Here is a 16178-nt window from a genome sequence, read left to right on the forward strand (position 1 = left end):
TATAATATATATTGTATGTGTATATATATATACACAATATTATTATATATACAATTTCCAAACAACAACTGTAATTGTGGGAGCTATTCTCTTCAACTTTTACACATTGTAAACTGTCAGTCAACCACTGGAAAAACATCAAACATTACATAATCATGCATTCTCACCACAGAGTCTGGACTGTAATCAAATAAATAAAGACAAATAACATTCTATTTTTCTTTCTTTTTTTTCATCATAAAACTTTTTTTTCCGAACTTTATTCTCCTTAAGGGAAGAAACTGACTGTTCAGATGAGCAAGAGGTGAAACGGTGCATACAATATGCGAGAGTGTAGCATATAAGAGAGCCGTTAATAACTGTACTATTATCAGGAGCATCAGTAATAACATTAACAGGAATATTGAGAATCTTTTTTTTTTTTTATAAGAAGACACGTTAAAATACCAGGAGGAGCGTAGATGAGGAGGAGTCAGGCTGCTGGGACTCTGATAGGCTAAGAGACAGCTTGTGCACAAAGACAGCACTGTGTCCCAGGTCCCCGAGACGTGTTTCATGTCATGTGATCAGAAGGACATATACATATATATATATAGATATATATATACATCCTCCAATTCTCCGTGTGACCGTGACCCGGGACACAGCCGATGCTTTGCCACGTTGATTTGGGGTTCCTATAGTTTCCATATATGCTTTACACGGGACAAACTTTCCCTTTTTACAGATGAAAAACTTCTTTCTATCTATTTTATGTACAGCATACTGCAATACAATAATGCCCTCATGCTTATAATAACGTGGAGAACATTTGCAATGGTTATATTGAAAGTAGTTATATGTATGAAAAAAAAAGAAGAGATTGATAACAGTACCAGTCAGCCATTTTTTTGTATCACACAATCATTATTCCCCCAATAACCGACTGCGATGCGTCGGCCGTCTTTACGACTATTGGAGAATAGTTGATTATTTGAGAAGTCACAAACAAAGGGGACTTAAAACGCTCTGTGAGGATTCTCCTGACATTCATGCATCACTTTGCTTTCTCTCCTAGTTTGTTCACACGTTCCTCTGTTGGTAGAAAAATACATACATATGATATAGATTTATAGATATATATACACTACCGTTCAAAAGTTTGGGATCACTTAGAAATGTCCTTATTTTTCAAAGAAAAGCATTGTTTTTTTCAATGAAGATAACATTAAATCAATCAGAAATACACTCTATACATTGTTAATGTGGTAAATGACTATTCTAGGTGGAAACGTCTGGTTTCTAATGAAATATCTCCAGAGGTGTATAGAGGCCCATTTCCATCAACGATCACTCCAGTGTTCTAATGGTACATTGTGTTTGCTAATCGCCTTAGAAGACTAATGGATGATTAGAAAACCCTTGTGCAATTATGTTAGCACAGCTGAAAACTGTTTTGCTGATGAGAGAAGCTATAAAACTGGCCTTCCTTTGAGCTAGTTGATTATCTGGAGCATCACATTTGTGGGTTCGATAAGACTCTCAAAATGGCCAGAAAAAAATAACTTTCATGTGAAACTCGCCAGTCTATTCTTGTTCTTAGAAATGAAGGCTATTCCATGCGAGAACTTGCAAAGAAACTGAAAATGTCCTACAGCGGTGTGTACTACTCCCTTAACCAGAGCAGAAAGAGAAGTGGGAGGCCCCGGTGCACAACTCAGCAAGAAGACAAGTACATTAGAGTCTCTAGTTTGAGAAATAGACGCCTCACAGGTCCTCAACTGGCAGCTTCTTTAAATGGTACCCGCAAAACGCCAGTGTCAACGTCGACAGTGAAGAGGCGACTCCGGGATGCTGGCCTTCTAGGCAGAGTGGCAAAGAAAAAGCCATATCTGAGACTGGCCAATAAAAAGAAAAGATTGGTATGGGCAAAAGAACACAGGCATTGGACAGAGGAAGATTGGAAAAAGGTGTTATGGACAGATGAATCCATCTGACACCATCTGTCAAGCATGGTGGAGGTCATGTGATGGTCTGGGGCTGCTTTGGTGCTGGTAAAGTGGGAGATTTGTACCAGGTAAAAGGGATTTTAAATAAGGAAGGCTATCACTCCATTTTGCAACGCCATGCCATACCCTGTGGTCAGCGCTTGATTGGAGCCAATTTCCTCCTCCAACAGGACAATGACCCAAAGCACACCTCCACATTGTGCAAGAACTATTTAGGGAAGAAGCAGGCAGCTGGTATGCTGTCTGTAATGGAGTGGCCAGCACAGTCACCAGATCTCAACCCCATTGAGCTGTTGTGGGAGCAGCTTGACCGTATGGTCCGCAAGAAGTGCCCATCAAGCCAATCCAACTTGTGGAGGTGCTTCAGGAGGCGTGGGGTGACATTTCAACAGATTACCTCAACAAATTAACAGCTAGAATGCCAAAGGTCTGCAATGCTGTCATTGCTGCAAAAGGAGCATTCTTTGGACAAGCAAAGTTTGAAGAAAAAAATTAATACTTCAAATACAAATCATTATTTCTAACCTTGTCAATGTCTTGACTATATTTTCTATACATTTTGCAACTCATTTGATAAATAAAAGTGTGAGTTTTCATGGAAAACACGAAATTGTCTGGGTGATCCCAAACTTTTGAACGGTAGTGTATAAATTAAAAAAAGAAGTAAAACAATGGCAAACATAGACATGAAGTAGACGCTTCATCAAGTGCTTTCTTCACGACCCCTCGCACCTCTTCTTCTCTCTGCGGGGTCGTTTTAAAACTCACACTAAGTATTCACTCAGTCCGTCCCGGCCGGCGTTGATCTTGGATTCCTCGTTTCCTTCTTTCCTTGCCCTTGTTCTGTCTGGAACAAAAATAATGGAGGATGTTCAGATTAATATGATCCAATTGTGTTTAAAATAACACCATTCTCTAGACATGTGCAGAGAGTCGTGTGATTTTCTCTTTTTTTGGGGGGTGTATTTGGCAGATATTTGACATCTTCATCCTCCGATAGTGCCCATTGCAAACAACGCAATACAAAAAGAGAGGGGACACCAGTGAGCCTCTCTTATCGAGCTCCTCGGACTCGGACTGCTGGTTTAGCAGGTGAACTAGACTCCACATACTTCAGGTCTGGATGTCATCAGCATCTCATTCGTCATGTTCTAGAAGCCCAAAGTGATGTGGGATCAGGGTTCTGTTCAGCGTGGCTCCAGCCTGAAGGATGGACCAGCAGTTCTACTCGGAGAGACTGGGCACACTGGGCTCAGGAATCGAGAAGCACATTGTAGAATATCTGAGTTCTGACCGGTGATGTAATGCTTCTTAAAAAGGAGGAAAACAAACGTCGTTGGGGAAGCGCCCCGTGAGCCGCGTCTTCTTCCTCCAGGAAACGATGAGAGTGAAATGTTCTTGTGGACCTTTGTACACGGCAAACACAATAAGAAAAGTCTCCAGTGGAGTGGGGATCGCCTCCTACGAGTCCATGTGCTCCACCTGGATGGCCGAGGTGGAGACGGTGAGGCAGAGGTTCTTGTGGACCACCGGCAGGTCCGCCACGGAGACCGGTTTGTACTGGATGTCGCCGGCTGACACTGTCTTGTACTGGTGCAGGTCGAAGGGGCACTGGACCACGGCCTGCTGCTGCTGGGTGGGCTGGTAGCTGCCTGGCGGCCCGGGGCTCTGGGTGTTGTTGTTGTTGGCCTGGCTTTGGAGCTGGCCCGCTCTGCCCCTCCCCCGCCCGCGGCCTCGGCCCGGTGTGAGGCCCCGGGCCTGCTGAGCGGCTAGCGTGGCCGCCACTGTCAGCGGGTCGGGGTTGTGCTTCCCCATGTGTTTCATTAGATACGTCTCCTAGGGAGAGAGAGAGGAGATGAGGGCGGAGCTACAAACAGAACTACAAACAGAACTACAAACAGAGCTACAAACAGAGCTACAAACAGAACTACAAACAGAGCTACAAACAGAACTACAAACAGAGCTACAAACAGAGCTACAAACAGAACTACAAACAGAGCTACAAACAGAACTACAAACAGAGCTACAAACAGAACTAAAAACAGAACTACAAACAGAACTACAAACAGAACTACAAACAGAGCTACAAACAGAACTACAAACAGAACTACAAACAGAACTACAAACAGAGCTACAAACAGAACTACAAACAGAGCTACAAACAGAACTAAAAACAGAACTACAAACAGAACTACAAACAGAACTACAAACAGAACTACAAACAGAACTAAAAACAGAACTACAAACAGAACTACAAACAGAACTACAAACAGAGCTACAAACAGAACTACAAACAGAACTACAAACAGAACTACAAACAGAACTACAAACAGAACTACAAACAGAGCTACAAACAGAACTAAAAACAGAACTACAAACAGAACTACAAACAGAGCTACAAACAGAACTACAAACAGAACTAAAAACAGAACTACAAACAGAACTACAAACAGAGCTACAAACAGAACTAAAAACAGAACTACAAACAGAACTACAAACAGAGCTACAAACAGAGCTACAAACAGAACTACAAACAGAGCACAAACAGAGCTACAAACAGAGCTACAAACAGAACTACAAACAGAGCACAAACAGAACTACAAACAGAGCTACAAACAGAACTACAAACAGAACTACAAACAGAACTACAAACAGAACTACAAACAGAGCTACAAACAGAACTACAAACAGAGCTACAAACAGAACTACAAACAGAACTACAAACAGAACTACAAACAGAGCTACAAACAGAACTACAAACAGAACTACAAACAGAGCTACAAACAGAACTAAAAACAGAACTACAAACAGAACTACAAACAGAGCTACAAACAGAGCTACAAACAGAGCTACAAACAGAACTACAAACAGAACTACAAACAGCGCACAAACAGAGCTACAAACAGAACTACAAACAGAGCACAAACAGAGCTACAAACAGAGCTACAAACAGAACTACAAACAGAGCTACAAACAGAACTACAAACAGAACTACAAACAGAGCTACAAACAGAACTACAAACAGAACTACAAACAGAGCTACAAACAGAACTAAAAACAGAACTACAAACAGAACTACAAACAGAACTACAAACAGAGCTACAAACAGAACTACAAACAGAACTACAAACAGAGCTACAAACAGAACTAAAAACAGAACTACAAACAGAGCTACAAACAGGGCTACAAACAGAACTACAAACAGAGCTACAAACAGAACTACAAACAGAACTACAAACAGAGCTACAAACAGAACTACAAACAGCGCTACAAACAGAGCTACAAACAGAACTACAAACAGAGCTACAAACAGAACTACAAACAGAGCTACAAACAGAGCTACAAACAGAGCTACAAACAGAACTACAAACAGAACTACAAACAGAGCTACAAACAGAGCTACAAACAGAGCTACAAACAGAACTACAAACAGAACTACAAACAGAACTACAAACAGAGCTACAAACAGAACTACAAACAGAACTAAAAACAGAGCTACAAACAGAGCTACAAACAGAGCTACAAACAGAACTACAAACAGAACTACAAACAGAGCTACAAACAGAACTACAAACAGAACTACAAACAGAGCTACAAACAGAACTAAAAACAGAACTACAAACAGAACTACAAACAGAACTACAAACAGAGCTACAAACAGAGCTACAAACAGAACTACAAACAGAGCTACAAACAGAACTACAAACAGAGCTACAAACAGAACTACAAACAGCGCTACAAACAGAGCTACAAACAGAACTACAAACAGAGCTACAAACAGAACTACAAACAGAACTAAAAACAGAGCTACAAACAGAGCTACAAACAGAGCTACAAACAGAACTACAAACAGAACTACAAACAGAACTACAAACAGAGCTACAAACAGAGCTACAAACAGAACTACAAACAGAACTACAAACAGAGCTACAAACAGAGCTACAAACAGAGCTACAAACAGAGCTACAAACAGAACTACAAACAGAACTACAAACAGAACTACAAACAGAGCTACAAACAGAACTACAAACAGTGTGCTCACCGAGGTGTAGGACCGGTTGCAGAGGCCGCAGGAGAACAGCTTGGCGTGTTTGACGGTGTGTGTGGACAGGTGCACCTCCAGGCTGGCAGCGTCGCTGTAACCACGGTTACAGTTGTGGCACTTGAACGGCTTGTCTTTGTTGTGCTGCCGGCGGTGAGACTGTGGAAGAAATCAACAACACCATTTAACTTGATTTTGACTAAACTGTAAACCCCCCCAATCTGGATCGTGGTCCATGTCTACTTCTAATTATTCATAATTCCTGTCATATTCATTGAATGTTTATGTAACTCTGTTCATCTGGTGTCATGACATCTATTGTTCATCTGGTCACATGACATCTATTGTTCATCTGGTCACATGACATCTATTGTTCATCTGGTCACATGACATCTATTGTTCATCTGGTCACATGACATCTACTGTTCATCTGGTCACATGACATCTATTGTTCATCTGGTCACATGACATCTATTGTTCAACTGGTCACCTGACATCTATTGTTCATCTGGTCACATGACATCTATTGTTATTCTGGTCACATGACATCTATTGTTCATTTGGTCACATGACATCTATTGTTCATCTGGTCACATGACATCTATTGTTCATCTGGTCACATGACATCTATTGTTCATCTGGTCACATGACATCTATTGTTCATCTCTCTCCAGGATGGACAGAACAATAGATGTCATGTGACCAGATGAACAATAGATGTCATGAGACCAGATGTCCTCCTCTGTTGCTCTCCTGAAGGGTTCTTCCCTTTTTCTATATTTTTGATCCGATGTGAGGTCAAAGGTCAAAGGTCAGGGATGTCTATGTCTACAGACTGTAAAGGGGAGTTTGTAATTCGTGATGTTGGGCAACACAAAATAAACTGAACTGAATCTCTCTTCTAATGTGATCTACTTTTGACGTGTACGTTCTTGTTCCCACCAACACACACAGAGAGAGGACAGCACACCAAAGTGTTGTGATGATGTCATCAGGTCAGACGCGAGCATCAAACCGGTTCTTTTACCTGGAGGTTGGACAACTGAGTGAAAGCCTTTTCACAGCCAGGGTGGTTACACTTATACGGCCGGTCACCGGTGTGAATCCTGAAGAAATCACAGGGAGAAACACCGTTGGTTAATCAAACACTGAAGCACGATGAAGTGTCGAGTGTCTTCTGGTATTCAAAGCCACACGTCTACAACGCCGCGAAGAGGCGATTCCTTTTGGTGCGTGATGTTGAGTATTAGTTTGAGTTATTTGAACCCCTTTGACTGGTTCTCACTTTACCCGTCACCACTGTAGGGTGAGGCATGAAGCTGTGGAACAAGTCTTTTGGACATCATAAACAATGTACTGTCTCTTTAAGGGGTTGTTTGACGGCAGTATGAGGGTCAGACAGGGCAGGAGCACCAGCAGCGGAGCAAAGACATTCACACGCCGAAAGAAATAATCATGAGAATCATTTTTAGATATAGCGTCCGCTTGAACTGACAATTGTATTTCTTAATACATTGCAGTGCGTTGCTTCGCTCCCCTGCTGGTTGGTAATAGCCTCGCACTGAAGGCAGGAAGTCACCACGAGCCGCTCTTGGCTCGAGGCTGATGGGCAACCTACTTTCAAATTAAAGTCCAATTAATCGTGACCCCCCTTAACGGCTTCGTTTGGCAACTCTTGATTGGGTTTATAAAAACAATAGGAACCCAGCTGACAACACGGCATGTTACAAACACACGACAGCCACCACAACGCCACGACTCTCTACAGGGTTCTTACACATTTTGACCAGTGGATTTCCAGGACTTTTCCAGGACTTTAAACCAAATTTCCATGACCAAACTGAATTCTCGGTATCAACATGAAAATTTTTGAAAATTGTGCGTATTGAGAGCGTACGCCGGCTTATATTCTGAGCGTCTTTCTTTAAAAAACGTATTAATTATTTCAAACTCGGCGTAAATGATGTGATTCTAACAAATTTCCATGACTTTTCCCCAACTTTTATGATTTAAGTTTTTTCCATGACTTTTCCAGGCCTGGAAATGACCATTTTAAAATTCCATGACTTTTCCAGGTTTTCCATGACCGTACGAATCCTGTCTCTACACACCTGCCCCCCCCCCCCCCCCCTGTACCGTACATGCACACATCAAGAACATCACAAGCCGGCCACTCGAACCCGCCCAGTACCGTGTGTGCTGCTGCAGGTGGCTGAGCTGCCTGAATGTTTTCTGGCAGTAGGAGCAGGTGTAGGGCTTGGCCCCGGTGTGGATGCGGATGTGCTGGGACAGGTAGCTGGAGTTGGCGAAGGACTTGGAGCAGTGGGGGCACTTGTGGGGCTTGGCCTCCGTGTGGTTTCTAACGCGGGGGGGGGGGGGGGGGGAACCGGGATTGAGGAGGTGGAGAGAGAGAGAGAGAGACAGAGAGAGAAACAGAGAGAGGTTTTTAAGCTACAGCATGACCAACGACTTCACCGTGAGCTGAGGACCAAATCATGCGTTAACGTCGGCGGGATCGGCGATCAATAGTCACGCCTCTCTCTCCTCTCTCTCTCCCTCTCTCTCTCCATCAGTGTGCCCTGCTCTGGGTGGAGTGTGTCTATGAGTGTGAGGCCGGTGGAACGCATCCTTCGGCTTAAAGTACGCGGCCTGAGACCCAGTGCACGGCCAAACGAGGTCAAACAACGAGGTCAAACGTAACATGTAAACCACAGGTGTCAAACATAAGGCCCGCGGGCCAAATCTGGCCCGCCACATCATTCTATGTGGCCCTCTGGTGGCTTGAAAGACATACGATCACCTTTTCTTAAAGAAATGTAAGAAAAATATCCTGCGCTTCTATTTTGAAGGTTTCAAATGAAATGGATTTATGTTATAATATTAGAGAAATGTTCTTATGTACAATTTTTCTACACTCCAAAAAACAATAATCAAATGCAAAGAGAGTTATTTAACAACATGTTGGAGTAGTTCATACTGAAATATCCTGTGCTTTTATTTTGAAGGTTTCAAATTAAAAGGATTTTTGTTATAGTATTAGAGAAATGTTCTTATGTACATTATTTCTATGTTTCGGTTACACCGGCCCTTTAAGAGGCAGCCATGATGCTGATGTGGCTCACGGTGAAGATGAGTTTGACACCCCTGATGTAAACAGTCATCATGAGGGCGTGAACGGGTGCGTGCATCACAAATATCAGAGCACGTTCACAGGAAATAAAAGAGAAAACCAGCCTGTGTTTTATCTGTGGTGTAAATATGATCATACAGGCGTAATAAACACGCGGGCGCCGTAAAACAATCGCCAACAAAGAGCGTGCGTTGTGTTGAGGTTAGGATACAAAGTGAACGCAACCAGGACACGTTGAACATCGCGGGACGGCGGAAGGTCTCCGCGTGTCGCCTGAACGCAACACGAAGGACGGGATGCTCGAAAGTAGAGTGACGATGATAGAGCAGCATGCGGAGGGGGGGAGGGGGGGGTGAGGATAACTCCAACCGCCTCCTACATGAAGGCAACTGGTACCCGACCAACACGGGGGGGAGCATGCATCCAGCCGGAGAGCTCAGCTTGGACGTGGTCAGCCGTGAGATGTGGGGATGAGGAGACGTCCAGGAACCAATCGCCAGATATCACACGAACATCAAGAGCGGAGCACTTTGATTTAAAAAAATACGTCTGGTTCAAAAGTGCAAAAAATGACTGAAACGTCGACGCAAACTCACCGTCCCCATCCTCCCTCACACACACACACACACACCGCCCAGTGTCGTACCGTGTGTGCTGCTGCAGGTGGCTGAGCTGCCTGAAGGTCTTCTGGCAGTAGGAGCAGGTGTAGGGCTTGGCCCCGCTGTGGATGCGGATGTGCTGGGACAGGTAGCTGGAGTTGGCGAAGGACTTGGAGCAGTGGGGGCACTTGTGGGGCTTGGCCTCCGTGTGCGACTTGGCGTGGATCTGCATGTCCGACTTGCTGAAGAACGTCAACGGGCACATGCGACACCTTGGGCGAGTGAGGGGCAGGAGAGAGAGGGGGAAGACGACCTTTAATGTCGGCTCACGCGGGGAGTCGGTGGTGTCGCAATAATCACCAACAAATCTGAATGAGTTCCCAGTACCTGTAGGATTTGGGCCCGTCTCTGCTGGCATGATCATCCTCATCATTTGACAGGTCGTATGGGTCAGCAGTGTGGTGCTAGCACAACAACAACAACAACATATAAGTGATGCTGACGGGCACAAACACGAACAACCCGCCATGCTGTGTAGAAGAGCAGCATCAAAGAACACGAGAGGCACACACCTGTCCAGCCGCGGCCAGGTGTGCTAGTATTAAAGCATCACTTCCTGGGGGGAGGACCACGCCCATCCCGGCCACTCGGGCCAACATCTGTTTGCTCTTCCTGCCCCGCTTGGATGGCATCGGCATGACGACCGCCGGAGGCAGAGACATGTTCTCCTTCTTGTCTGGAAACAAGAGGAAAAGAAAAGAAAGAAGTTTAGTTTCATTTATTTTGATCAGCAAAATATACAAAAATCAAAATTCAACAAAAGAAGGAAGTGGCTGACCGAAAGGGTCGAGGCTGAAGCTATCGAGCTAATAAGAGCCCTAACCTATGATTTCACGAAAAAAACTTATTTCAGAGAACCATATATATATACCTATATATAGAGAGAGAAGAAGAAGAAGAAGAAGAAGAAGAAGAAGAAGAAGAAGAAGAAGAAGAAGAAGAAGAAAGGAAGGGACAGTTGTGTGAAAACAGCAATAAGACGCAATAGGACCAAGAGTTACACAACATGATGCCTACACACACACATGTGTGTGTAGGCATGTTGTGTATTGATGTCACAAAGTAGAAAAGGTAGGAAAACACTAAAATCTCTTATTTAAATGAAATTATATTTGTGTTTCTGGCCTTAAAGCTGCATTTGGTCGCTTTTAACTTCATAACTTTCCATCCTATAATCTCAAACTGCCACTCCAGCCTGACAGCAACACATGAACCATCAGGTGACGTCACGCTGCCGCCCAACGGAAGACAACCAATCAGAGCCGAGGACTCGGTAACACAGCCGGCGAAACTCTTGAACCAAACGGCGCTCGAAAAAGAGATTTCTAATCTCAACCAGGTGAAACCCATCGAGATTAAACATCTCTTATTCGAGGGAGACCTGGACAAGACAGGCAGCAACATCAGGAACACATTTTAATAAAGGTGTAATCATTCTTTGTTATAACTATACAGGGTTCATACGTGTTGACCAATGGACTTCCAGGACTTTTCAAGGACTGTGAAATCTCTAGTATATCTTAAATGAGAGACAATAGTTTGATTAAAAGTATAAATATTTAGATAAATGTTTATTCTTTTAATGAAACTGAGTAAATGAACATATGAATATAACAAATCTCCATCAAGACTTTTTCCAGGCCTGGAAATAACAATGTGTTATCTCCCAGGACGTTTCCATGTTGAGGGCGTTCCCGCCCTGCGTGCATTCGTCCTGACGGGACGCCGTCGAACACAGACAACCAGACGATGTGAGAACGGCGAGGAAAGAAGACGCGCCGCTGACTCACCGGCGGTCATGATGCCCGTTGAGGGCACCGGCACCACGGTGATGTTCTGGGTGGCGAGCGACTGGTGCAGGTGTCCCCCGAGCGCGCTCATGCCGCCGCCTCCTTCCTGTTTGGGGACCAGCCGCATGCCGGGCCCCCCCGCCTCCACCGAGCCGTGGATGGCGAGCACGGCCGTGGGGTAGTGGGGGGAGGAGGTGGAAGACGCCGAGGCGTGAGGGAAGGAGTGCACGTTGGCCTTCTCCTGGCCCAGCTGCTCCTTCGCCTTGTTCAGGAACATGGCGTTCTCGATCTGGACGGCGATGGAGTGGAGCGAGGGAAGGAGGAAAGGAGGATAAGGGGATAGGAGACAAAGGAATAAAGGGAGGTGAGAGGTGAGGGAAAGTGGGGATGGTTTGGTGAAGTGTGTGAGGCCGGGCGGATTTAAGAAGATGACAAGGGGACATGGAGGGGGAGGGAGGGAGGGGGGGGGGGGAATAAAGGAGAGGTTGGAGGAGGAGAAGAGGAGTCAGGGAGAGAAAGCACAGGAGCAGAAGATGAGGCAATAACGGCGTGTGATGCCGGGACAGTGAGGAGAATGAAGAGAGAGGGAGGGGAGCAAGGATGGAGGAGGGAGGTAGTGAAGGAAGCGAGCAGTGGAACGGGAGAGTGAAGGAAGCGAGTAGAGAATGAGTTCAAAGGCGGCGGAGGAGACGAAGGAGGCGGGAGAGAGGAGCGACCGGACCGGAGGCGAAGAGAGATGCAGAAGGGCGATGAAGGAAGGACCAAAGGTGGGTTGAGGAGAGGAGAGAGGAGAGAGGGACAGGAGTCATCACATGATGGAGTGAACCCCGCCCATGGAAACAACTTCACCCGACTCGGCCAGTGGTTCTAATCATTGTTGTGTTGTGTCACAGCATAACATGTCCTCCGGGCATCACCATGTGTATTAAAGAGTGTTCCAACAATAAGATTGCCTCTACCTGTCCTTGCACAGTGGGGACGGGACACCAAAAGTATGATGAGTTGAAATGGGAATCGTCCATTATTTCTGTAATTAAAAAGCAACACTTAGACAAAACACCGGCCCTCTCTCCCTCCTCCTCCTCCTCCCACCGATGCTGTTTCTTCCTTTCTATTTGTTGTTTGTTTTCAGTGTCATGTGAAACGACACCATGCACGGCCGCGTTTCAAATCATCTTAGTTTGTTTCCTTTCCTTGTATCCTCTCCTCCATCGGTTGTCTCGCTGCACAGGGTTCAGTGTGCAGTGCCGGCATCGGCCAGCAGGGCGGCGGTGTTTCATCTGTGGCTGCGTGAGGCGAGCCGCCTTCGTTCTGGAAGGATCCAGGTCCAATAAGACGTGTAAGATGGCCGTTACACATCTCATTGGTTGAAGGGAAATGATTTAAGTGTTTAATGCTGTTCGTTATTTTAAATGTATAAATATATATATGTGTGTATTTCAGATTTACAGAGAAGAGGATGTGAAAGGAATCAGGCAAAGATGTTCAATCCCCAGGGGGATGGAAACAAATATATAGAAAAAAAGAAGATGTAAGAAAAACATAACTGATAATGATCTTTTGAGGCTGTTGATAAAGTTGTGTAACACATGCACCTCTAGTCTCTCACAACAGTTTGTATTGCTACTAAACAAATGACGCAATCTCAGAGCGGTGGATCATCAGTGCTAATGAGTCTGGTTTTGGAGTGCAGCCCAATGCTGTGTCAAGATGTTGGGACCATTTATTGCCTGGGGGGGTACCACAGGGCACCCCACTGGACACCACTACAGTGTGTGTAAAGAACATCCTTTCTAAGAGTGCATGACTTGGGTTTCTTTCTTTTCTTTTTTTGAAGACATCACCTACTGATTTAAAAAAAAGACTACTGTCTGTCTTTTCATCATCTAACCTCCAATCTTCTGTTTCCCGATCATCTCCCACTGACACATAGGCAACATGTTTTCTGAAGCACAAAGAAGGAAGTTTCATAGTTTCATTGTTCTAAGTTTACTCTTTTTTTGCCATGCAATTGCACTTTTTTTAAAATTTCCACACACTTTGCTAACTGTTACAGACCGATGGGAAAAAGACGTTTTTGAGGGTTAGTTTTTCTGTTTGCATGTGGAGATTGAGAATGCTATGCAGCCATAATCCCACATGCCAAGAAAAGCAAGCAAGTTATTAGCACGCAAGTAGAAACGGCATGACATTTAGTATCAAAAGGGGTTTAAGCCCTGTAGCCGAGTGTCAGCCCATACAAAAAAAACATAACTTCAACATTACGAACTCAAATAACTAAAGGGAAGAGAAATATTGTCCATGAAAAAGATCTGCAACGCATAACCTGAAGCATGTATCTACTCGTGAACGACGGGGCGCGTTACGCCGATACGTTCCTTCTTTCATCTTCATCTTTCTAGCCGTAATTAGTCGGTGTTACGGTCTAACAGGCGACCGTGTTAACTGGCGACTTTTTAGCCGAACGCGTCCATTGTTGTCGAAGTTACGGAGGCCGTTAGAGAACACGTATAGCTGTCCTCGTGAATGCCTCTTTGTTTAATTGTGTAATACAGTGTCAAACCCTCTAAGATACATAATAATATATACTATAAAATCTAAACAATGCGGCATCCGCGAGGACAGCTATAGGTGTTCTCTTCGTGTTTTCAACAGCGGTCTGTAACGACAACGGACGCGTTCGGTTGAAAGTCGCCAGTTAACACGGTCGCTTCTTTGACCGTAACACCGTGGCGCTGCTAGCTGCGGGCTGACGTTAGCCGTGAATAACACATTATTGTCAATAAGTGTTATAAGTAGTTTACACCAGAAAGCCCTCGTTGTGTATGTGTTAATGTTACAGTGCAGCTAACCAGCTGCGATGGGGCATCTGGGCAACAAAAAACATGGCTAGCGCTAGCTGGCTAGCGCAAGAAGACGAGGGGCTAGCTAACTTGCCTCCATTAATGTCCTCCTTTTGTTCGCTGCTCTAGCAACAAGGAGGCCCGTGTATTCACATGCCCATTAGCCCGCTAGCCACTGTGACAACACAACCGCCGTCGCTCGCCATTTCTCACTCTGCTTGTCTCGCTGAGAGAAAATAAAAAAAGAGAAAAAAAAGTCTGGAATTTAAAAAAAAAAGGAAACCGGGGAGATAAAAAACCCGTCTCTTCTGAGGGAGACGCAGCTTCATGCAGACTTCCGGCGGTCGGGACGACGGTGCTCTCAGACACACCGAACAGAACAGTTAATTAACAACGGACTGATAACTCCTGTGTTCATTACCGGTGAAATCGACTCCCCGTCAACCCCCCCGGAGCCTCTTCGGGTCGGGACAGTTGGGAAAGTTTGTCCAAATCCGCCCCTCAAAACCCTCAGATGTGCCTTTTTTTCCCTCGGATTTCTTTCCCTTTTTTCCCCTCCAGCTCGCCCAGCAGAGTCAAGTCAGAGGCAACCCGCTGCGTTTCCGGTCACGGCTTTACAAAATAAAAGCCAGGTGGATTTCTTGTTTAAAAAAGTACCAATGTCACATTAAAAAATGTATTCACGCACAGGTGGAAATTGTAATGAATTACAACCCATTGTAATGCATTGTTATAAACTACGATACATTTTTATAAAATACAACACATTGTAATACACTACAACACATTGTAATAAACTACAACACATTGTAATGAACTACAATACATTGTTATAAAATACAACACATTTTAATAAACTACAACACATTGTAATAAACTACAATACATTGTAAAAAATGACAACACATTGTAATAAACTACAAAACATTGTGAAAAATGACAACACATTGTAAGAAACTACAACACATTGTAATAAACTACAAAACATTGTAATAAACTACAACACATTGTAATAAACTACAACACATTTTAATAAACTACAACACATTGTAATAAACTACAATACATTGTGAAAAATGACAACACATTTTAATAAACTACAACACATTGTAATAAACTACAACACATTGTAATAAACTACAATACATTGTAAAAAATGATAACACATTGTAATAAACTACAATACATTGTAAAAAATGACAACACATTGTAATAAACTACAATACATTGTGAAAAATGACAACACATTGTAATAAACTACAAAACATTGTAATGAACTACAACACATTGTAATAAACTACAATACATTGTAAAAAATGACAACACATTTTAATAAACTACAAAACATTGTTATAAAATACAACACATTTTAATAAACTACAACACATTGTAATAAACTACAATACATTGTGAAAAATGACAACACATTGTAATAAACTACAACACATTGTAATAAACTATAATACATTGTTATAAAATACAACACATTTTAATAAACTACAACACATTGTAATAAACTACAATACATTGTGAAAAATGACAACACATTTTAATAAACTACAACACATTGTAATAAACTACAATACATTGTGAAAAATGACAACACATTTTAATAAACTACAAAACATTGTAATAAACTACAATACATTGTAAAAAATGACAACACATTGTAATAAACTACAATACATTGTGAAAAATGACAACACATTGTAATAAACTACAAAAC

At 43.4% G+C, this 16178-nt stretch overlaps 1 protein-coding gene across 2 annotated transcripts; it reads right to left on the reverse strand.

Moving 5' to 3' along the window:
- Nucleotides 1-205: 205 nt before the first annotated feature.
- znf384a (zinc finger protein 384 a) lies at nt 206-14973 on the reverse strand. 2 transcript variants are annotated; one of them, XM_056417687.1, is made up of 10 exons: nt 14874-14973; nt 12569-12636; nt 11610-11898; nt 10332-10495; nt 10147-10223; nt 9807-10031; nt 8222-8389; nt 7058-7136; nt 6031-6189; nt 206-3824 (listed from the first exon to the last, which is right to left on the reverse strand). In XM_056417687.1, the coding sequence occupies exons 2-10, from the start codon at nt 12629-12631 to the stop codon at nt 3450-3452; spliced, it is 1599 nt and encodes a 532-aa protein (XP_056273662.1). In that variant the 5' UTR covers nt 12632-12636; nt 14874-14973; the 3' UTR covers nt 206-3449. The 2 variants fall into 2 exon arrangements, with proteins under 2 accessions (XP_056273662.1, XP_056273670.1); XM_056417695.1 differs by lacking the exon at nt 8222-8389.
- Between the last annotated feature and the right edge of the window lie 1205 nt (nt 14974-16178).

The sequence above is a fragment of the Pseudoliparis swirei genome, chromosome 1 (genome assembly GCF_029220125.1).
Source record: "Pseudoliparis swirei isolate HS2019 ecotype Mariana Trench chromosome 1, NWPU_hadal_v1, whole genome shotgun sequence".
Classification (NCBI taxonomy): domain Eukaryota; kingdom Metazoa; phylum Chordata; class Actinopteri; order Perciformes; family Liparidae; genus Pseudoliparis; species Pseudoliparis swirei.